Raw genomic sequence first — 25,612 nt, forward strand, 5'->3', positions numbered from 1 at the left:
TATAAAAAAAAACATCAAAACTTCCATATATTTTAATTATAGTCTGTTTTTTTTTAAATTATCTTTATTGTTCAGTTAATTGTCTTGTGTCAAGTGCCCATAAAAGAATTCTTCCAACTCCATCACCAATATATAATTTTTTGTGGTCTCTAAAATTTAAAATTACATTTTAAATAACTATCTTTTTAAAACTTACTTTGCCGGAAGTATTGCTGTTATTGGTGCAGGTCTTTGGTTTGTAATTTTATTAAATGCTGTATGTAGTCCAAGTATCTTACGTAAAATAAGTTCTCTTCTCCATATATTTAATTCATTTATATCTTGATTATCATCACTATCATGTGAATCTTTTTTTACAATTTTTTCATTATTTAATGATATCGATGTTGTATTACTATCACATCCTAATCCTTCATCTTTATCATTATTTAAAGATGATATTGATAATAATTTTCCTTTATTATTTTTATTAAAAAGTTGATCTTTTATAGTATTAGCATTAGTAAAAATTTTTGGACTAGTTAATTCACGAATTGTATTAGCTAATTTTAAATTATTATCATTTTTTTTATCACTTTTAATCATTTCCATTGAATAGATTAAAACTAAACCATCATTTCTACCACACATAATAACATTCTGTGAATCATATTCATTGATAGTTGAAAATGATATACAAAGTATAATTCTTGATGAAGTTAAAGATCCTTTTGAATCAGATGTATCAATTGATGATAATAATGTACCATTTATTGACCATATATACATCATTGAACCAGATGCTGTACCAATATCACCAGATATTTCATTAATTTGTATAGCTGTAATTGATTGACCATGATTATCAAGTTGTCTTACAAAATTAAGTGTTTCTGGATTCCATAAAATAACTGAACCATCTCTTGAACCAGATATAAGTAAATTAAATGATTTTGATACAACCATTACTGTAACAGCATCTGTATGTGCTAATAAATGTTTAAGATACTTTAATCTTGGCCATTTATTACATATACTCCAAACATGAATACCTCCTGTTATTAGACCACCAAAAAGTAATTTATTATTTCCAGATGCCATACAACTAATGTCAACATTGTCATTTAACTCAAAAAATGTCATAGATTTGTCATTTTCAACATTTCCTATTCTTAATGATTTATCATTAAAACCCCATGAAACGAAATTTACACTGTTTATCATAACTTTGTTATGCTCTAATGCTATTATATGTCCCTTATCTGAAAAACAAATTGTTCCTATAGCTGATCCTAATTCCTTGACAGGTTTGACAAATGGCTTTAATGCATCAAGATTATGATAAAAACATTGATTTGTTGTTGTACCATTTGTATTATTATATGGTGTATTATATTGTGGTTTTCTTTGAGGATGAGGTTTTTTAAATAATTGTGTTGGAATTTGACCAAAATTATTAATAAAACCAAGTGTAGCATTTTTTGTTAATGGATCATTAATATTATCAAAATCAACACTACCTTCATAAAAAAGATGATGAAAAACATTATGTGCTTTAATGGCATCTTCACCTATTTGTTTATATCCAAATATAAGATCAATCCATTCATGAAGATGTTCAGAGACATAATCACATTCTAATGCTTCTCTATGCATTCTTACAAATTCTGATGGATCACCTTTAGCCCATGGTGGTAATATAACATCGTTAAGAAGTACACCATTTTGTTTATTACCAAAATCAAAATTATTTTCATTTTTAAATAATTCTGGTAAATAAAAAAATTCTGGTATCAATTCTCTAACATCAGCCATATTATTTTTACTAGCACTAATAAAAGAATCTTCAATTGAATGAAACATCCTATCAGCTAAATCAAAATGTCCACCTTGTAATTTTAAAAATTGTGTTGTAAATGGTTCAACTCTTACCATAAATGATAAAACTATCATTGCACTACTATAATGTGTACCATACATATATGGTGGTGTTTCATGTGATGGATCATCCCATTCAGAATATCTTTTAAGAAATTGATTTAACCTTTCTGCACTTTGTGCTCCCATAGGTTTTGATAAATCGCGAAATGTTTTTGGATTTTGTAAATCTAATTTATCTGAAGTATAATCTTGAATAATCCATGGAAATATAGGATATTGTGATAAATCATTATATGATCGACCTGATACAGTATTAAGATATATTAAATATTCAAAATTAGATATTTCTCCTTTAACCCATTTTTTTGTAATACTTTGTTGACCAATGATAGAATTAATAAATGTTTCAGCTAATTGTTCACCATATGCAAATCTTTTGTTTGGAGCAGTAATTGGATTTAAACCTTGTTTTGATGTATCATCAGATTTTGAAATTGCAGTAAACTTCTGATAAACTCTATTTCTAGTTCTTTTTGGAAATGCAAGAAGAAAATTTTCACCAGAATGACAAAATATTTCAATTGATATTGGTTGAAGCATATATCGTCGACGATGAACAGATGCAATATCATCGTAAGCAATTTTATGACATTGTCTAGCTGATTTTGTTCTATTTGAACCACCTAAAGCAGTATATGGAACAATTGGATCATGAAATTGTTCAGGTAAAAATTCTAAATCTCTTATTTCTCTTGTTTTTAAAAGTGTAAAACCATCTATAACATAACAATATTCTTTTCCAAAAAGTATTAATCCTTCCATTGTATCAAGACCTTGAACTCTAGCACATCTAAACATACTATGTAATTGTTCACCTGGTTCTAGAAGTCTTAATAATGATTGATTATCTGGTCCAAAAGCTTTTTTTTGATTATTTATATTTGTTTCTTCTGTATTATTTTCATTTCCTTGAATTATATCTTTTTTTTGATTTTCATTATCAATAATTTCTTCTTGATCATCATCTTCTTTTGAATTTGTCATATCTTTATTACTTTTAGCTAATCTTCTTATCATTGAAAAAGTTACTTCATTATTAAATTCTTGTATTGTTTCTTCATTATTACTACCATTTCCTAATGAATATAAACTTTTATCAATAATTCTTTCATCCATTGTTAAAAAACGATGTTTATGCATTTTTTCATAATAAATTTTACTATCTCTACATAATGCTACTTTATTTCTTAATAATTTACCTTCTATAGTATCCATTTGTGGTCTATATGGATATCTATGATAAAAAGTTGAATCAGGAAAAGTTTTTTTTCTAACTCTAAATGGTCCTTCAACAGTTGATAATTGATATTTTTGATATTTTGAACATTTTTCAGGTCCCCATAAACCTTTAGGTCTTATTAATTCAGCTCTATTTTTTTCCCAATCAATTATACACCATTTTCTTACATGATTATGATATTCATGATAACTACTTATTTGACTATTTATTGCTTCTTTAACAAAACATATATGTATTTTTATTGATGTATGAAGCATTTCTTTTGTTACTCTAATTGTTCTTGTTGGACTATCTTTATTTCTAGTTATTGAATCTGTAAATGATACTGATGATATTGAATCACTTCTATTTAATATATTTCCATCTATTGATGAATCTTTACCACTAGATCCAGAAAATGTTGAAGATGTTACAGATGCAGCTGATGATACAGCATTTATTGCAGCAGCAGTAAGACCTTTTTTTGTTGTTAATTTTGAAAATGTACTTCCCATTCTTGTTAATCTTGATCCAAAATTACTTTTAAATATATTTGTAAATTTAGATAAAGACATATCAATATCTTGTTGTGAATCAAGAAAATTTAACCAAAAACCATTTGCAATACCACCAAATGTTACACGAGATGTTAATATATCATCATCAACAGGTTGTTTAAAAAGATCATTAAGAAATTTACTTCTATATTGATATATCATTTCCCATACACTTCCAGCACATACAGCTATTTGAGCTGAACCTTTTTCTAATTCAACATTTTGATTAGGATTATAAAATAAATCAGGTGTTTCAGATAAAACAAAAATTAAATGAATTAATGGACCAAAATAGGTATTATTTGATGAATGTGAATTAACAAAAAAATGAACATTATGAAGAAGTTGTGATAATGTATCAAGAACAGATAATTGACTATTAATATTATTAATAGGTCTACTAAGAATATATAGTACAATTCTAAAAAAACTATTGATATATATATCTTCAATAACAATATTATTTTTTTGTGTACTTGAATATACTTGTTTAATTTCTTGCATAACACGAAGAAGAATTTCTAATATTTTGTATGAATTATCATGAATATATCCTAACCAACAACAATCAATTAATCTTGTTATTGTATAAAATATATTTGATAATATTGATGATGATTCATAATATAATTTTACTTGTTTAGGTATAAGAGTTATTTTATAATTTATAAAAGATGGTTGTTGTCTTAATATTTCAAGATATAAATTAACAATTGTTGAAAATGGTGATTTTGATGTTGAAAAAACTGAACTTGTATCAGAAATATTTTCTATCAATGAATCTAATAAAAAACCACCTTCAATTTCATGATTTATAAATAAATCATTTATTAATATTGATGAAATAAAATCATATAATAATTTAACACTTGGTTTATAATATTCTGCTATAATTTCCTTATTTTCTGTATATGAATATAATATTTTGAATACACATACAAAATATCTTGACATATTAATAGTATTATAAAAATTTGGTGAATTTTGATAAAAGAAAATAATAATATTAACTATTATTTGACTCCATTTCATAAGATTTTCTTCATTAACATCATTATCATTATTATTTAATATCAATATATTTAACATTTTTGTTAATGTTGGTAAAGCATCACTATTTACTTCAACATTTGATGCAATTTCTGTTATAGAACCTGTCTTATTTAATGAAAAAACTTCAGACCATATAGATTCTGTTGTTAAATCACTATTATTTGTTAAAAATGATGTTGATTGATTAAAAAGTATTGAAAAAATTCCAATAATAGCAAATGGTTTATCATAATGATTAGGTAAAAGATGAAATAAAAATTCATATCCTGAACATGCTAAAACTTCTTTATTAATACCTAATGAAACACCAGTTGATTGTTCTGTATTATTTACAGAAAATCCTAATAATACAGCTACACGATTTTTAGTTGCTGAATCAGCATCAGCTAACCATTCACCATTATTTTGACCATTTTTAAATTTTTGTAAGATTGATTGATGTTTTAATATTTCAAGTAAAATTCTTAAAGCTGTAAAAAAGGTACATGGATGTATTGATGGAATAAAAAAAGTAAATAACCAATCAAAACCAAGATTTTTTACAATAGATTCACCCATCTGACAACTAATATTTTGTTGAGCATTTGATAATGCTGTAAAAAGAATATTTAAAAGTCTATTTCTTATATAAACAAAATATAATTTTTTGTCAATTTCACCTGAATTACTACTATCAATTAATTTATTTTTTAATGCTCCTGTTAAAAATGGAAATGTTTCTTCAATAACTTGTTCTGAAGTACTTGATGGTATTGTTCCAGCTAAAGCTTGACCATAACATAAAATTTTTTTTGAATCAGTCATTCCTTGAAGAAGTACTGTAATTAAATTAAAAATTGTATCTGTTTTAAAAGCAATAGGTGATGGTGAATCAAGAAGAAAAATAAGTAAATGTTGTAATAATGTTGATTTTTTGGCATCAACAACACTTTCTTTTTGTGGATCAATAATCATTTCATATAAATGTTCAAATAATATTGTTCTAAAATTTTCTGAAGCTTTTGACCAAACATCTAAATCACATAAAAGATCCTCAAATGCTTCATGTGATTTATGAATAAGTCTATTATTAGAAACATTTAAACTAGCAGTTTCTGTTAAAGAAATAACAAGATGTAAAATATTTGCATTCATTATATGTCCTTTATCTTCTAATAACATAGCTAACATTTGATATCCACGATTTTCTAACATACTTTCACATATAGTTGTTGATGTTTGTAATGCTGATAGAAGAGCTTTCATTGATATATACAATTCTTCAGAAGTTGTTGACATTGCAATTAATCCTAAAATACTTAATTCACCACCAATTGATGAAAGAATTTTAGATGCTGGAAGTGGATGAAATACACGAATACCTAAATAACCTATTGTTACACCACCATAACTTCTACTATCATAATTACCAATATTTGCTGTATTCCATAAAACACGTAATGGTGTTGAATTGTCATTTATTGAGACACTTAATAAATTTGCTAATATATCATAATCAATTCTTGGATACATATTTTTTAATTTCATAACTGAACATTCAAAATTAGCTGAAGCATTTAATGAAAATATTATTTTATCTTCTTCAATTAATTGTGTACCATCAGGTTCAATTGCTTGTAAATTACCAACATAATTAGCCCCTAAACTATGTATTTTTTTAATAGCATCATATGATAATGGTTCTTCAAATAAAAAATAATTTGACATTTTCCATTTTAAATTTAATAATTTTCTTGTAAATGGTGAGACACCAATTAAAGCATGAACACCAGTTTGTTTATGTGTTTTTGTTATAGGATGTACTGAATTTGCTGAAATATAATGAATTTTTTGTGTTAAAACTAATTCACTATTAATATATATTTCAATTGTTGAATTTTTTAAAACAGATTTTGTTAAAACAATTCCAATATTATTCCATTGTTCTTTTTTAATTAAATTTTTAACAGATCCTTGAACTTGTCCTTCAATAACAATTCCACGACTAACATGATCTATTAATCTTAAAAATTCCATTTCACATGTTGATACTGATATTGTCATCTCATTTATATTTAATTCTGCATTAAAACATGATATCATATTTCTAAAATTAACTTTACTACTATCATCTGTTTGTCCTTTAAAAGATCTAAAAATATTTATTAATGGTAATATAATTGATTGTTTATTAATATTATTTTCATTATTATTTCCATGTATATATATCCATGTTGTAAGTGTTAAACCATTAAGTGGTGGAAATATATGATTTGTTGATACTGGACTAGATGATTGAAGTTGTTGTGGTGCAATTGATGGAACTAAAAGTGATGCAAAACCTTCATAACTTAAATCAAATTCAATAAATGGTGGTAATTCAAATGATGAATTATATCGTGGTGTAAGCATTGATGCTAATGCTTTAACTCTATAAAAATCTAATGATCCACCTTCTTTATTTTCATTATTTATATTTTGTGGTATTTCATCATCTAAATCTCTACAACATAATGGATTACCAAGACGTAAAAATTTTTTTAAATCTCTAGGAAATATTTGTTGTCTTGCTAATCTTTCAAAAATATATATAATAGGTGGATAAAGTAAATGATTTTCATTATTAAAAACTTCTTCAGCAATATCTAATAATAATTTAGGTAATTGTCCTGTACACATAACTTGTTGATTTCTTTCATGTTTAAGACAATCTTTTAATAATACAAAACCATAAAATTGTGTTACACCACTAATAAATGGTGATGATGTTATTGGTATTGATGCTAATAATGATATAAAACATAACATTCCATTTGTATGAACAATAGGTGATTGACCAATATCAATTAATGTAACATTATCTGATGATCCTTCAATATTAATATTATTAATATCATTAAATTTAATTATATTAGGTGATCTATCAATACTATCAAAAGCCATTTCAAGAAATTGTTTTAAAAAATAACATACTAAAATTATTTCATCTGGTATATCAACTGTTAAATTATCATCATATTCTTCTTCAAAAATTGATGATTTAAAAATAACATGAATTGATCTTAATGCTGATAAAAAACCTTGTGATGAAGTAATTTTTTCACAATTATAAGGAATTGTTAATGTTTGCGTAAATGCACCAGTTAATCGTATTATTGATGTAAAAAGTTCAAATTTAATTTCTTGTGAAAAATATTTTGAATTAGATGGTTCAAATCTCATTGAAATTGTAATAACTTTAAATATAAGAGATATGTAATCAATTGATTTTTTAAATTCTTCTGTAAAAAGTGGTTCAATAAAGTTTGATTCAAAATTAAGAAGTGATGATATTAAACATGAGTATCCTTCAACTTTTCTAAAGGAAATTCTAACTTTGTGACTTTCTTTTAAAGCTGATAAAAGTACATTAAGTAAAAGATTATTTAATTTATATGATGATGGATTATTAGTTAATGTTTGCATAACAAGTCTCATATATTTTTCATTTTTTGTAAATATTAAAAGATTTTTTAATAATATTGCCATATTATTAGATGAATTTTCATTATCAATACAAAGATTTTCAATAATTTTTGATGATTCTAATTTATCAGAAATTAATTGTGCATTAAATGGATGACCTTTTATCATAAAATTTAATAAATCCATTATTGGTAAAACCATTTGTATATAAAAATTTTTTGTATTATTTTTTTTTAATATATCAATTGATAAATTAAATATCCAAGTAAATGTTTCAATAAATCCTATATCTGTAAAAATATCTTTAAGACTACTATGTAATGTTAATAAAACAAATATTTTTTTCATATACATATTACAAATATTATATCTTTCAAGTGATAATTGATTACGTAAAATGACTGATAATGTTGTTAATTCTTTTCTTGGAACATACTCAACTTCACGTAATAAAAATTCAAGAATCTCAAAAAATGGTAATTGTATTTGTATATTTTTTGTTTCCATTCCTTCAAAAAATTTTACCAATTCAAAGTCATTTTCTCCTAAAAAATAATTACTTGGATCTTTTGTATAAATGTCACGAATTATATTTGCGATAACCTCACTAACAACATCAGATTTTGTTAATAAAAATACATTATAAAGACATTTAATAGCCATAATATTCCATAATGTCATACCACATCCTAATGGTTTTGGTAAATTAAATTCTTTATCATGAATATTATTAGGATATATTGGTTTAATATCTGAAATACCAATAAATGGTAATTCTTTTCCTATAACATTTATAATTTTTTTAACAACTTCCTCTTTTGATTGTCTTTGAATAATATATTGTACAAGTTTATCATATCCACCAATAATTGAAAAAAGTTCTAATATTCCATTTCCACATTTTGTAGATGATTTTAATAAACTAATTAATGTTACAATTGCATCTATTTGGTCATTATCAGGTAAATGAGTAGTACCCTCAATATTTACTAAATATTGTGTAAAACATTCACGAACTAAAATATAACAAAAAAAAAATAATTATAATATATATATGTATTAATTTTTAATATAAAAAAAACATACCCTTAATATATTTTATTATTGTTGGTGTTAAAGTATGCTCAAAAATTTGTTTAATTATTTTTAAATTTAAATCTCTCCAGTAATTATTTAATGGTGTTGTAAGAGTACTAGCACCAATAAATGTTAATGGTAAGTCATCTTTAAGAATTAATTCATCTACAGAAACTTTATGACGAAATAGAAATGTAATTAATGATTCTAAATTTAATTTTAATTTTTCTCTAGCATGTGATAAATCATTATTATACTCATTTGATAGATCAAAAAATAGATATAAACTTTTAACTATTGTTGATGGTAATGATGCATGACAAGCAGCTTCAATAATCATATTATTATTACTTGTTACAAGATATGTAACAGATTGTAAAAGTTCCCAACCATTAGTAACACCTTTTAATGGTGATAAAAATTCAGCAATAGCATTAGCTGCTAAAACAGTACTATTATTTCCAGCACGTAATCGTATCTCTTGAACAAGAATTGTCGTCATTTTTGACATAAATAAAAATATTTCAGGAAATTGTTCAATTAATTCACTTTTTCCATATAAATTTGTTACATTTGTAAATAATGGTAAAAGTCTTTCATTGAAATAATCAAATTCTCTTACAACCACAGTTTCTTCTTCAAAATTTGCTTTAATAATATTATCAAATGTTTTGCGTAAGTGCATTAAAATTAATTTACGATCTGCAGTCATTTTTCTTCCCACATATGAAATAAAAATACCTTTAAAAATATTTATTAAATTAATTTATAAAATAAGAAAGTAAAAATACGGTAGAAGTAGGTAAAAAATTTTATTATGATAATTTATAGGATATTTTATATGTTTATTTTTTGATTTATAAAATAAAATGACCAATTTAAAAAAAAAAAGAAAAATTGTAAATGGAAAAATTTTGTATTAAAAATACACAAATTAAAAGATAAAAATAGACATATATATAACTAAGCTAATGTTTATACCATGTCTATTTATAAAATTATATTAACATGAATTGAGGAATATGACGTTATCGATTATGCCTTCCTCATCCAACTCAAAAATTTTTTATCCAAATATATTTATGTATGTATATATATATATATATATATGTATTAATAAACATTATTTAACAAAAGTATAAATAATAATGTATTAAACTTTTATTAATGGCATTTTTTTGACAACAAATTGACAGAATTAAAAAAATAAATAAAAAGTAATGATAATAAAATTTTTTTATATTAGTTTAAATTTTTAATTTTCTAAATATGTTAAAATATTAGTGAGTGCCAAAATATATTATACTAAATAAAATAAACCAAGATTTTTTTATTTATACATAGAAAACAAAAAAAAAAAAAGTAAAACAAAATTTTTGTTTATCAAATAGTAGACAAAATTATAGAAAATGCCATATTTTTAAATGAAAATTTAATGCAAAAATATATCATTAATTAAGTTGCCTTAAAACTAAACAAAAAAGATACGATGAAAGAGGAGGACATTTGTATTAAAAATGTTACAAAAATGAGAAAGAAAAATAAAGAAATAATATTAATCATCTGGGGGATTATTGAAATTAAAATAATAAAATTTGGATAATAAATATACGTCTAATATTACAAAATATATTTTATCTATATATTATTTTTATACTTATACTTTTTTTTTTATTATTTAAAGCCTATTTTTATGTATTCAATAGGAGGATGCATCTTACCACCATTACAAAAACATTATGAATTTCTTTCTTAATAATATCTTAAGAACATAAAATAATAATATAAAATAAATATTACATAGTTTTAAGAATACTTTAAATTTGATAAATACAAATAATTTATGTGTTAATTTGAAGATTTTTATTATCATTTTATGGTATTCTTGATAAAAATATATATTATTAATAGTAATTTATATATATAAATACACACAAATTTTACACAATTACATGTTTTTGTTAACAATAATTATATATATATATATTTATATTTTTTTTACAAAAAAAAAAAGAAAAAAATTTCAATAATTTAAAGATATTTTTAGATATTTTTACAACAAAGGAAATAAAAACTATTGACATTGTTATCGTAGTAAAAAATAAATTTCTATTACATTGAAAAGGCATAATTTTGGCTTTATTAATATAAAAATTATATCAAATATTTTACTTTTTTTTTCTTTTTGTTAAAAGAAATTAATTATAAACAATTTTATTTTTAAATTTATTTTAATATAAATTTTACTTTTTAAATAAAATTAATTAACATGATTGGTAAAAAAAAGAAATTGGATAGCATCATTAAAAAAATATTCATATATATAAATAATTATTTATTGAACAACTTGATATTGCTATCAATTAAGCTAGCTAAACAAGTTATTATTTATCTCCAATTACCATTTGTATATTTATAATCTTTTAAAAGAAATTAAAATAAAATTTTTACCAATTTAGGTCACTCTACAACATTAACGATAAAAGATATATATATATATAATAAAGATAATGAGTAATTTTTGAAGTTTTAATAAGATATATTATTTATATATAGAAGAGAAGATGATCATGTATATTTTAAAGGAAAGGCAAATTATAAATCAATACAAAAGTGTATCATATGCACATTAGTTAAAAATTATATCTTATTAAAAAGGAATCTTTTAATTATTTTTAATTAGTTTTAACTATATATATATATATATATATTTATTTATAATTATAATTTATTTTAAAATATTATTGAAATGACAAATAAATATGAAAAAAAGAAGTGTTTTATATTATTAGCTTCTTTATATTATATAATTTTAACACAATACATATGTTATTATGTTTATGCTACAAATTATAGTCCATGTGATGGTATGTTATATTAAATTTTATTATCTTTTATTTTTTAAGTTATTCATATAAACATATATTTATTATTTATAAATTTAAGGTAAATCACAATTATCAGAACCATGTGATAAAGATATAGATTGTGAATTAAAAGGTAGTATTTGTTTAAGATCAAGGTGTCGTTGTCATCCACATTATGTTGAAGTTACAGAAAAAAATGGAAAAAAGCGTTGTATAAGATTACCTTCAAAGATAGGAGCACAATGTAATAATAGTTGTCGTGAACCATTATTTTGTCGCAATGGAATATGTCAATGTGTCCAAAGAGGATCAACTACTTTACAAAATGGTGAATGTATATTTATTTCAAATGTTGGCGATAGATGTTCACGTCATACTGACTGTACGGCACCATTTAGTGCATGTTTAAATTCACAATGTGTATGTATATCAGGGACTGTTCAACAGGGTAATAAATGTGTTGCTTCAACAAATTGTCCTTTAGGTGGAATGCCTGTAGGTACATGTACAAGAAAAGCATCAAAAGCACAAGTTTATAATTTTATTGACAATGCTGATGATTGTCCATCTAATATGGTCTGTATAACAGCTCCTGATTCTCCTATAGGACATTGTTGTCCTAAAGTTTGTCCTTTAGGAACTACATATGATTCATCATTTCATTGTGATATTAAAAGTAATGCTACAAATAAATGTCCATCTGATACTCATTTTTGTCATAGACTTAGTGATGGTCATTTTGTACAATCAATTTGTTGTCGACGTCCATGTAATGCTTATTCACCAAAAGCATTATATTTAAATGGTGAATGTGTTCAAAGAGGACAATTAAATTCTCAATGTACGGTTAATGATCAATGTGGTGGATCAGAAGGAATGCAATGTGTTAATGGATATTGTCAATGTTCTGCTGGTTTTCATCCATCAACAGATATTTTAACACATGCTATTAAAAATCCAAGTCAATTATGTATTAAAGATTGTAAAACGGTAAGAGAAAAAAAAAATTATTTTTTATTATATTTTATTATAGAATAATTTATCAAGAGATACAACGTGTCATGAACCATCAACATTAGGAAGACCATGTTTTGTTCAAGAACAATGTCCTAAAAATTCTGGATGTTATCGTGGTCGATGCCAATGTCGTTGTAAATTTGAATTAAAAGGTGATAAATGTGTAATGATTGAAAAACCAACAACAGAAAGACCACAACCAGTTGTTATTCCAGGTTTTCCTCAAGGTCAAAATGGTGGTGATATTATTGGTTTAATAGGAAGATTATTTGGTGGAGCTGGACAAGGATTGACAAGAAATGGATAGGTTATTTTTAAAATAATATACATACGTAAAATGGTAAAAAAAAAAAGTCATAATAGTGATCACTTTTATACTAGCAAAATACATCATTCGATAAAAATTTTTTGAATTATGTATATAAATATATGATATATATATATATTTTTTTTTAAAACAAAATATTAATTATTAAATTTTGAAAAACTTTTTTGAATTATAAAATTATGTCCATATTCCATCATCTTGTGATAATGTACATACATTATCTTTTTTTAATGTATCATTAGTTGGTTGTCCTCCCATAACAGCATAGTTATTTTGATGTAAAGATGATCCTGGAATAACAGTACTATTTTGTGTAGTATAATTTATACCTTGTTGTATTATATTTGATTGTATTACAGGATTAGAAGTATTTTGTGTTGATTGTTGCCAATCAGCCAATCTTGTATTACCAATTGTATAATTTGCAAGCTGTGTATTACCAAAATCATTATCAAACATTCCAGATGGTGGACGAAAAATTAATTGTTGCATCTCATTTTCTTCAATTAATTTATCTTGAAGTCTTTTTCTATCACGAATTAATGAATCTAAATGAACTCTAACTTGTTCTTTTGGTAATTCAAGTAATTTTATACAATTTTCTTTTTCATTTAATAATGATGTAAGACTTTCTTTTTTTAATTGTAATAATTGTTTAAGATAATTTTTACGTTCTTCTTCAAGTAATTTTAGTAATTCAGTACTTTGGTGATCTGTATTAGCATTATCTAAAGCAGCCTTTTCAAAACGTTGTATTGCTTTTCTATACTCTTCAATTTGGTAAGTTAAATGCATTATTATTTTTTTATTATCAGATAATTTTCTTTCTTTATCAGTAGTAATACCAACAGATTCTCTTAATGCTTCTTCTAATTCAGTTATTCTTTGTTTTAGTGGCATAATTTGATCTCCAACATTAACTCCTGTTCCAATACTTTCAATATAATTAGGAATTTTATCAAATGCTTTTACATGACTTCCCGTCTCCTCTATTTTGCGAATAAGATTACTTTTTTCTTGTTCCATTTTTTGAATTATCTTAAGTAATTTATCAACTTCCTGTCTAGCTTCATCTAATTGTTTTTGTAAATTTTCAATAAAACTTTCTTTTCCTTTATCTCCATCTTTATTATCATGTAGTTTTAATATTTCATCTAATTCACTAATTTTTTTATTTTGTGATACTAATAAAATTTCACGATCTTCCAATTCTTTTTTTAAAAATTCTATTGTTTGTAATTGTTGTTTTGATTCTTTATCAAATGCCTCTAATTGTTGTTGTTTTTCAACTTCAGCTCCTTTTCGTAATACTTCTAAACTTTCAATAAGTTTTTTTTTATCATTTTCAGCATTATCTAATAATTGATGAAGTTGTGCTTCAGCTTTTACAGCTGGTTGTTGTTGTAATTTATAACGTAATTCTATTAATTCAGTATCCTTTTCACGAATTAATCTTTCCAATTGCTCAAAACGTATTTGTAATTGATTTATTTTTTGATCACCTTCTCTTTTTTTTCCTTCAAAATCAGATATATCTGTTTTAAGTCTATCTATTTCAGTATCAGCTTGTTTAATTCTTGAATCTTTATGTTCTATTTGTTGATTTTTAATTTCTAATTTTTCTCTTAAAGCATTTAAATCATCTTGTAATAGTTGAATTTGAGCATCTTTGTAAACACTATCTTTTGTTAAACTTTCAACTTTTTTATTTAATTCTTGTGATATATCTTCATATTGATGTGCTTTTAATAATGTATTATTTAATTCAACAGATTTTTGTGCTAATTCAAGTTCTGATTTTTCCATTTTCATTTTTAATGTTTGAAATTCTTGGTTTGAAAAAGATTTATCTGTAAAATCTCTTGGTGATAAATTATTTTTAACAAGGTCAAGATTATTTTGCGCAAGTGCCTGATAAGCTAACATTGTATTTCTATCACGATTTGGTGGAGGTAAATTAGAAATATCTGGGTAGTGATAAATTTGTCTACCATTCATATCAATAGGAATATCACATATATTATTTATTCTACCAGATGAATTTAATAAATCTCCCTGTCCATCATTCATAGAATGAAGTTTATTTTGCAAATTTAATGCCCGATAATGTTCCTCTTTTCTAAGTTCTCTTTCTCTTTTTAATTCTGGTGACCAATAATTTTTGATTGATGTCGACATTTCATTCATTTCGGCTAATGTATTTTCATAACTATTTTTAAGCATTTCATATTCTCTATCAAGAGATTTTATTCTATTATTATATAATCCATTTCCTGTTAAGCCATTATTTATATTATCTCTATAACCAGTAGAAGTTCGTTGTTCATTATCCATTACTTTTTGAAGGTATAAATGCCGAGCAACAGGGTTACTACGGAAATTATTAATGACTGGCGATGGGATATTATTACTTTCATTCTCTAAAATTGAATAATTTAATGGTTCATAGTATTGATTAGGATTTTTTCCTTGAAAATTGTATGCAGATAATCCCATATTTCTTTGAATCCCTTCAAGAGAACGATGTCTTCGCATATTAGAAGACATCTATAATATATTTTATTTAAAATAATATATGAACCAAAATATATTTTTAATTTTAGTAATTTGCTATAAAAAAAATTAAAATATGTCAAAATAAATGTAACACAATATAATTAATAAAAAAAACTGTAATATATGATTAATTTTATAATATAAAAAAAATTCTGTAAAAAAAAATTGTTTTTAATAAATAACTAGAAAAAATAAATGCAAAAATAAAAAATTTTTTCAATAAAAATTATTAGTCGTATTTAAAATTGGTTATTAGAAAATTTTTTTTTATAATAATATTTAAAACTCATAAAATTTTTGTTATTATATAATTTTTAAATTTCTATTTTACTTTGTAAATACAAACTATAGTATATATTTTTGACATTGTTAAAAGTACAAAAAAATATTAATTTAACAAAATTTTAGCCATTATTCTAAAACTCATTTTACAAAAGTTTAAGATATACAACAATATATATATATATCTAATCTAAGTTAGTTAAATTTAAAAACAAAACATTAAACTATAATAAGACTTTAAAAATAGTTATATACATAATTATGAAAAATAAAATTTAAAGAAAAAAAAAATTTTTTTTCTTATAAATAATATTTAACTATAAAAAGTAATTTAAGCTATCTAAAAAATTATAAAAATATATTATGATAAAAATTTTACTTGATATTATGGAATAATAAATTCACAAAAATAAACTCAATATTTGTAGATGTATTAATATACAAAGTAAATAAACAAAGTTAAAAAGTATCTTTGAAATATATTTTGATAATAATATCAAGTAAAAAATTTATATTTTGAACTTTTTCATAAAATTTTATACAAATACTGTATTATATAACTATATGTGTATATAAAATTTTCCTCGCTCTTTCTAATTTAATAGTTGTTTATCCATATTTCATTCACTCTAGAATATCATTTGGCGATACGTTAATGCTATTCTACAATATATATATATATATATTGAGTGAAAGATATATAAATTTATATATATATATATATAGTAAAACATACACAATGTACAATTTTGATGCCCTTAGCATACTAGAAAGAGTTAAAAAGCAATAAAGTAAAAAGAGGACAATTATAAAATTTAAAGATAAATTATAAAATTTTCATGAAAGAGAGATAGAAAATTTTCTTTAATGTTAAAAAGATGGTTATAAAAATAACTTAAAGAAATTTTTTTTTGTTTTAATTTACTTGTCCATAATGCATTTCTAACCAAAAGGATAATAACGTTTTGAAAGACATCAAAATAAAGAGAAAAAACTTTTTTTCTTAAAAGATTTAAATTTTTTAATAATTTAATAAATTTTATATAAATTAAAGAAAAAAGAAATTAATATTTTTTTTTTGATATATAAAATTGTCACCAATATAAAATAGTTATAATTAATTTACATATTAAATATATAATTAAAAGAAAATATTTTGTAGACGTTAATACTTAGTAAGTGAAAATTAAAATTGTAAAAATTATGATTACTTAAACAACTATTTTCGAAAATTAAAGCTAAATTCTACTTAAAAATTTTACAAAATTGGGTAGTTTAATATATTTTGTTATTTAGTTGTAAGATAATAACATTAAAATATTATATCCTATGTTATATAAGATATTTATATAGTAATATATTATAGTTATATTATAAAAATGAATATTTGTATTATATAATTTAATTTATTTAAAAAAAAAACAAAAAATATATTTTTGTATGTTAAAAAGAATATATAATAATAAATACACACTGGTAAAGACATAATATAATTATTTCCAAAAATATAAACTTATAAAAAAAAGTGTGTAAAATTTTAAAATAAAAAAAATTGTATTTTAATCTTGATAGTTTCCAATTTTTTTATATATATATTTTAATATTATAATGGTTAAAGCAGTTATAATATAGCAAAAAATAGTACCATTTTTTTGCCTTTAAGTGTTTCTATAATGATATTATTTACTACTTTTCCTGTAGTGAGATATTTTTTAATAACTTCAATCTCAAATAATTCCTTTATAAAAATTTTTTTTGTTATCATAAGTATATTTAAAAATTTTTTTTCTATAATAATTGAAAATGGAACATGTGTCAAAATTAAATGCAACTAAATTGAAAATTGTAGATGGTTTTTTAAGATAAATTAACATACATTTTATGTCTTGTATACTTCTTTAAAAGATCATACAAAGATAAAAAGAAAAGTTAAGTAAAATGGAGTACAAGTAATTGTAAAATAATCAATTAATGTGTTGTATGTTCTACAATAATATTTTACATTAATTACAATATGTTTATCATAAAACAATTTATTTTTATATTAGCATTCTCAATAGTACATTTAATATACTCAATTTCTAAAAATAAAATTAAAGCTGATTGTCCATCATCAAAAATGTGTCCACCAGGATGGAGCGTTCAAAAACAAAAAATGTCAAAAGAGAGTATAGCAGTAACATGCGAAGTTGGAGTGAAGAAATGTGATAGACCTTACACATGTGTAGCATCTCATTGTGGTTTAAAATTTTGTTGTGCCAATGATAGTATGTTTTTTTTTTTACTAAGTAATTGTTTTATTAAACGATTTTAGAAATTCTTAAAAGTTTTCAAGAAAGAATGGAAGAGATGGAGGAAGAAAATTATGATCAAGATAGTGAAGAGATAAATAATAATTTTAATAATCAAAAGAAAAATAATAACTATGAATTATAGTATAAAGTAGAATATTTTTAAATAAATTAATTTATAATACAAAAAAATCTAATTTGTTCTATTTTTCATAATTATGTAATATTTAAATATACTTAAATAATTAAAAAAATATTTTTTTAATTGTAACTCATATATTTAAAAAAATAATTAGTTTTTTTTTTTATACATTAAAGCAAAAAAACTTTATTTATTTACCATGTGTTATTTTATTAAATTTCATTCTACAATAATTTTATTATTTTTAACAGTATTTGTGTGAAAATTATTAAAATTTTTTACTTTATATAAAATAACATCTTAAACGTTAAAAGTATGATTTAAGCTTTAAAATATAAAATTATGTAATGTATGATAAAAAGTTTATAATAAAATCTATAAACAGATATTTAATTTGTATTTGTATTAAAAATTATTTCATATCACAACTTTGTAATTATTATAATTGAATATAACATAATAAAAATTTTTTATCTTTTTTATAAATAATTAAATAAAAAAAAATTTATATTAAAATAATTAGGTACGAAAGTAAAATTATTAAAGAAAATAAAATTTTTAAAAAAATTTAAAAACATATAAATTATAAATGATATTATTTTTTCTTTTAATCAAAATTAATATATTTTTTAATTTTACGTTATTAAAAAGAAAAGATACATTTATAAACAAAGGTTAACCTTACTAATCTTTCTTGTCGAGATGTTTTTCATATAAAAATTTAAAACTTTTTATTTACATTGTGCAAAAACAAATTATTTTTTACTGGTATTATTTTAATAAATAATACATTATCACTATAAATAATATCTTTTTGTTTTTTTATTGATGTAATAAAAAAAAAAACTTATTTTAAAATACATATTTTTTAAAAAATTTTTTAATAATAAATAAGAGCTAATTTATTTAGAAAAAAATATGAATATTAAAAAATCAACAAAAATTTATATATAAAATATAATTTTTACTGTTAAAATTAATACTTTTTGTTTATAAAAATTTTATTTTTTTATACTGTCAAAAGTATTATATATTAATTGATAAAAAAAATAAAAATTATAAAAATATATCAATACTTTCTTTTTATAATAAACTATGTTAAATCAAAATATGTATAAAAATAGTATATATTAAAATTTCAAAAAAGTGATTTCTATTTTAAGTCATCTAATATTTTAGCTATAAAAAAGTAATAGATTGTCTTGAACTTTAAAAGTAATTTTATCTTTAATATCAATCTTCCTAACATTAACTGAGTTATATTAATTACAAGTTTTTTTTATAGTTTGTAATACAACCAAGAAAATAAAATAAATTTAATATAGTTCAATTAAAAAATAGATTAGATGTTGTGTCATTTGAACATAAACTTGTTGCAATCAAAATAAGTTTTTTTAAATGAGTAGATTTAAAAAGATTAGAAAAATAAAATTATTGGCCTCATGGTAACTTTAAATTTAAAAATCTTTTTAATTTTAAAAAAAATTTATGGAAGTTTTTTTATTAACAAAAGTGTATTTTTTACATTATCTTATCAATGATTTATAAATGAACTAAAATAAATATATCTTTTGAAAATATATAAGTATCATTAATAAAAATAAAGTACATTGTTTTTACTAAAATTAATAAATAAAATTTTGTCATATCATTACAGTTATTATGATTTAATCATCAATAACACAAAATGGCAAATATTTTTTTTGTATTAAATTTTTGTTTAATAGCATTATTTGATAATAAAATTTGTTCGAAATAAATCTTTTATATTTATTTTAATTATTAAATTATGCATACATTTTTTTGCACTGTTATAATATAGATAAAAAAATATATTTGAATAATATGACTATAAAAAATTCATGCGTTTAATTATTTATACATCATTAAACTTTTGGTTATTGTAGAATTTTTTATATCTTATTTGTTCCTATATTCTGATTAACTAATATATATTTATTTTAATATAAAAATTTCTTTTAAAATTATATTTTCATAATTATTTTTTATAACATAAAAATACCATAATTGTTAAAACAAAATTTTTTTTATTATTAAGAACATTTAAACTAATTATAGTTTTTATATTTTAAACTTTCTTAAAAAGGTTTACATTAAAAAAAATAAATAGAAAAGAATTTTGTAAAGTAAATACTTATTTGGTATTTAGTACTTTAAACTAAATCTATCATCTAAAATTAAGTAGTAATAAGAAAAAAAATTATTAATTTTTATATAAAAACAATATTTTATTACAATTTGTATATTTATAAACTAGAATCTTTATTATCGGTTCAATTTTTTATCGTTTTTTCTTTAACAAAATCAAAAATGATTCTTGATCATTTACTCAACAAAGACTAAATATTGCTATTTTAAAATATTTTTTAAGTTTTATTTTTTAAAAAATAATTATAGTATTTTTATAGTCACTAATAATATTAATTATTTTAGTATCGTAAATATTATCATAAAGTTACATGATTTTATTCTAATGTTTACAAAAATTTTATCTTTTATTCAATTCTATTTTGTGTTGTTATTTGAACTAATAAAAATTTAGTAATATTATTATAAACAATAATAAATAAGCATCATGATTTTTTTAGAACTTGATAGTAACCAAAAAAAAAATCATTTAAGCCAAACTTAATTTATGGAAAATATTAGATAATAATCAATATATGATAATTTAAAATATTCTATTCAAATTTTTTTTGCTTTATCTTATCTCTCTGAAAAAAATATTTAATATTTACAATTTTTTTAAAACTTATCTTGGAAAAAAATGATTCTTTTTTAAAATTATCAGATGTTAAAAAAATACTCTTCTCCTAAAATAGTTTTTACAGTCATAAATGTTTAAATTCGTTTGTACATGAGGAAAAAGAAATAAAATATTTTGGATATTTTATTTAATTTTGTCAAAGATAATTCTTATTTTTTTAATATATCAAAATACATTAAATTTTTAGAAATTTTTTTATTTTTGATAAAAAATTTACTTTTCATTATATTCCATACTACAATTAATAGTTTATGTAAAAAACATTTTGAATATTGTAATTTCATTAACTATTTACAATCTACAACAGATATTAAAATATTGTTAACAATTTATTTTTAAGTAGTACTGAAATAAAAAAACAATTAAATATTTAATATGTTTATATTGAATTTACTATTTATATAGTATTTTAATAAAAAAATTTATGTTAAAAGAAGTAATACATTTAGAATCAACATTATTAAATTCGGTAAATTATTTATTACTACTTTAAATAAAAGAAATTAAACAACAAATAATTTTGTTATTGTAGATTTATAATGTACTCACTTTATTTCATATTTATTATTATGGAAACAATATTTTGTATTTTCATATAAATTAAAAAAGCTTTTTATGTAAAACAAATGTATGTAAAATTTTAAAAAATAAGCAAAGATATTATATAAGGTATATTAAAGTGTATTTCCAATACAAAATGTTAATTCTTTTTTTAAATATGATTTTTGACTTTGATTATATCTAATTTTGAAAAAATGTTTATATATTATTAAATGCTTTTAAAATCGAAATGCAAGTGTAGACTAATTTTAAATTGCCACAACTTTATATGAAAAAACTTAACTTTTAAAATTAAAAAATAAAAAAATTTTTATTGAAAAATATGATGGACATTATCAATATGTGTAATATTAAAATATATGGATTAAATAAAAATGAAGTACAAAAAATTCATTTTAACATATTTCTCTTTATTTTAGATGTTTTTTAAACTGTAATAAACGAATCTTTATTAGAAATTTTTCAGCAACAAAATTGACTAAGTGTTTTTTATTATTTCAAAAAAAAAATTGTTTTTTTTATTTATTTTCTTTTTAAAAATATAATATAATAAACTTAATACTTTACAATTTGTCGATAGATTTTCAAAAATGTTATATAGATTAACTATATTAACATATATTTTAATTAAATTTATAAAAGGTTCATAACAAAAATTTAATTAATAAAAATTATTATTATCAATATTGGTATAACTAAAGTTTTTACAGTAATATAGATGTCTTTATATTATTTTTTTTAAAGAATGTACTTTATACCTATAAAGTACTCTTTGCTTTTTTGTAGGTAGAAATAACAATTTCTAAAAATAACTAAGAAATGTAATTTTTATAAAATTATCATTATTTATACAAACATATTTTGTACTTATTTTTTATCTTTATTAGTTATTATGGCATTTTACTACTTTTGTTTAATTTTACGGTTTTCTTGATAAGGCTATATTTAGATTCTAATTTGTTATTGTAGTCTTAAATTGTAGTCTTAAAGTATTTAATATATTTAAAAGTGATTTAGTCAAATTGTAATATGTCATAAAGATTTAATTGATAGGAACTTTTGTTATATATAAATAACTTATTGTAATTAGATTTTTGAATAATAAAATTTTAAATAAAAAGTTTAGTGTATAGTTTGGGAGTGGTAGACTTGAATCAGAATACATACCAACATATTATTTATTATTACTATATGAACTTATCACTTTCTTTTAGCAATAGATTATAAACTTATTTTTTTTTTTATAAAAAGCAATAAAAGACTCATATTAGTTTACTTAAAAAATTTTTTTATTTTCAAATATTTATATTTAAAAAAAGTTGTAATGTTTAAGTATATATATATTATAAAGATAATTAAAGTTTTTCATTACTTAAAATTAAATTTTTTTTAATTTTAAACTTTTTTCATAAAAAATATAAAAAATAACACAAAAAAAATCTTTTTAAAAATACTTTAAATAAGAAAAATAATGTATTGTAAATTAATTTTTTTTTCTCAGTGATAAAACGATGCTTTAAATATTGTAGTAATTTAGTAAAAATCAATTAAAATAGAAAAAAGTTTTAGTAACATAAAAACAAAAACAATTTAAAATATATTCATTATTTCAGAAAATCAAAATTTAAATTTGTATTTTAAATTTAACTGAACTTTTACTTTTATGAAATTATAATAGTAATATATTTTTAATATTATAAAATTTCTTTTATTTCTATTAATTAATACAAACAAATTATAAAAAAAAATAAATTTTTTTTTAATAAAATAAAATAATTACAGTTTTTTTAATACAAGAAATTTGATAATATATTTTTTATTTTGTGTTATATAAGTTAATTTTAGTAAGATTATATTTATGATTAATATTTTGATATCTAAGTTTACGAAATGCTCAATATTTAGACAAAAAATAAATACAAATTTAATTTGAAATTTTTATTGAACAGAGCAAGCTAAACACAATACTAAAGCTTCAAAAAAACCGTAGTTTTAAAACTAACTTGTTTTTTTCTAAAATTCACTTTTTAAATATTATTAAAAAGCAGTGCAAATAATTTTTGCCATTATTTCAATATTGCGCTTCATTTTATCTTTTATAAAAATATTCATTATTTAACAATCTTTTATAATTTTTGATTAATAAATTTTTTTGTTTTAAAAAAAATCTACTAGAAGTAATAATTTTATAAGTAATTTTTAAATTTATTATTGCTTAGTTCTAAATCATAAAAAAAATTTATAATAAAGAATAAAATTATTATTATACTTTACATTATACATCAAAAAAAAATTTTTTTTATTTTAGCAAAATTAATAATATTGTTAATGGGTAGTCTTAAAAAATACTTATGCATAACCTCCTTAGTCCAGAATCATTCTTTTTAAATAGTTTTTATTTAACATTATATTTAGCTTTAAATTTTATAATACAATTTTTATATATTAAACAAATTAGGTTCTACCTAAATTATCAACATTGTATCACATAAATAATTATGCTTACTATTTTCTTAAGTATTTAAAGTATATGAAAATTATTAGTGATAAAGATGTTCTATGTATCATGCTATAGTACATGAAAATCTTAGAATTAAAGATATTAGTAATGCAAAGTAATAATTTAAGTAGAATGAGATAAAGAAAACAATAAAAATGAAATAAAATTTCTTCAGATTTTTTATGCTAAATATATATATGAAAAATGATTACAAAACTGATTCAGCGGTCAAAATATATTTTAAAGATTAAAAAATTTATATACCTATTAATAAACAAGAGATATAGAACAAAACAATTAAAATGTTGGTAATACAGTCTATACTATATTACTTTTATACTGTAAATAAAGAAATAAAATGATAATTTTTTATTAAATGCTTTTAAATTAATTAAATAAATTTTTAAAAGTTATAAGAAAATCATTAAAATATAAATTATTTATCTTATATTATTAAAACTACAAAAAAAATTTTGTTTTATTATTATTTTATTAAAAGTTTTTAAAAGTATTATAAAAGTGTATTTTTTGAGTTTTTTCTCCAATATTTCTTTATTTAAAAATGAAGGTTTTTATCCACCTCTTCCATACATTCCTGGTCCACCATATGGACCGCATGGTCCTCCTTGACCTCTTGGGCCATTTTGATTATGACTGCGAATCAAAAGACGACCAAATGTCATATCCGTTGCAAGCCAAAAAATGATTGAAATTAGAAAATAAAAAGAAAGGGAAAAAATATTTAAAACATATTGCATTTTAAAAAATGAATTTGATACTGAAATGTGGTAAAATTTTCATTTTTATAAAAAAAATTGAAGTAACAATGTTTACAATTAATAAAAATTACTGCTTGTTATATTTATTTTGCAAAAAAAATGTTATGTATATCTGCAAATTTTACTTTAACTTAATTTAAATATTATTTTTATAGTCAGATATTAATTTTTGATTCATTGTTTTACATTTAAATTCAAAAAATATTTTTAGTGCATGTATATAAGTAGGTA

At 20.8% G+C, this 25,612-nt stretch overlaps 4 protein-coding genes across 4 annotated transcripts; 2 read left to right on the top strand and 2 right to left on the bottom strand.

Annotated features, from left to right (window-relative positions):
- Positions 1 to 64: 64 nt before the first annotated feature.
- Positions 65 to 9,982, bottom strand: SRAE_X000106700 (Blue cheese; the record flags this gene model as incomplete). Its single annotated transcript, XM_024651362.1, has 3 exons — positions 65 to 149; positions 197 to 9,209; positions 9,280 to 9,982. The coding sequence occupies 3 exons, from the start codon at positions 9,980 to 9,982 to the stop codon at positions 65 to 67; spliced, it is 9,801 nt and encodes a 3,266-aa protein (XP_024498527.1).
- Positions 9,983 to 12,019: 2,037 nt separating this feature from the next.
- SRAE_X000106800 (EB domain and Cysteine-rich repeat-containing protein) lies at positions 12,020 to 13,461 on the top strand (the record flags this gene model as incomplete). The annotated part of the gene is made up of 3 exons (XM_024651473.1): positions 12,020 to 12,137; positions 12,217 to 13,127; positions 13,171 to 13,461. The coding sequence occupies 3 exons, from the start codon at positions 12,020 to 12,022 to the stop codon at positions 13,459 to 13,461; spliced, it is 1,320 nt and encodes a 439-aa protein (XP_024498528.1).
- Positions 13,462 to 13,659: 198 nt separating this feature from the next.
- SRAE_X000106900 (Bruchpilot) lies at positions 13,660 to 16,029 on the bottom strand (the record flags this gene model as incomplete). Its single annotated transcript, XM_024651584.1, has 1 exon — positions 13,660 to 16,029. The coding sequence occupies one exon, from the start codon at positions 16,027 to 16,029 to the stop codon at positions 13,660 to 13,662; it is 2,370 nt and encodes a 789-aa protein (XP_024498529.1).
- Positions 16,030 to 18,291: 2,262 nt separating this feature from the next.
- SRAE_X000107000 (Hypothetical protein) lies at positions 18,292 to 18,756 on the top strand (the record flags this gene model as incomplete). The annotated part of the gene is made up of 3 exons (XM_024651695.1): positions 18,292 to 18,298; positions 18,369 to 18,587; positions 18,635 to 18,756. The coding sequence occupies 3 exons, from the start codon at positions 18,292 to 18,294 to the stop codon at positions 18,754 to 18,756; spliced, it is 348 nt and encodes a 115-aa protein (XP_024498530.1).
- Between the last annotated feature and the right edge of the window lie 6,856 nt (positions 18,757 to 25,612).

The sequence above is a fragment of the Strongyloides ratti genome, scaffold srae_chrx_scaffold0000002, assembly GCF_001040885.1.
Source record: "Strongyloides ratti genome assembly S_ratti_ED321, scaffold srae_chrx_scaffold0000002".
Taxonomy (NCBI): domain Eukaryota; kingdom Metazoa; phylum Nematoda; class Chromadorea; order Rhabditida; family Strongyloididae; genus Strongyloides; species Strongyloides ratti.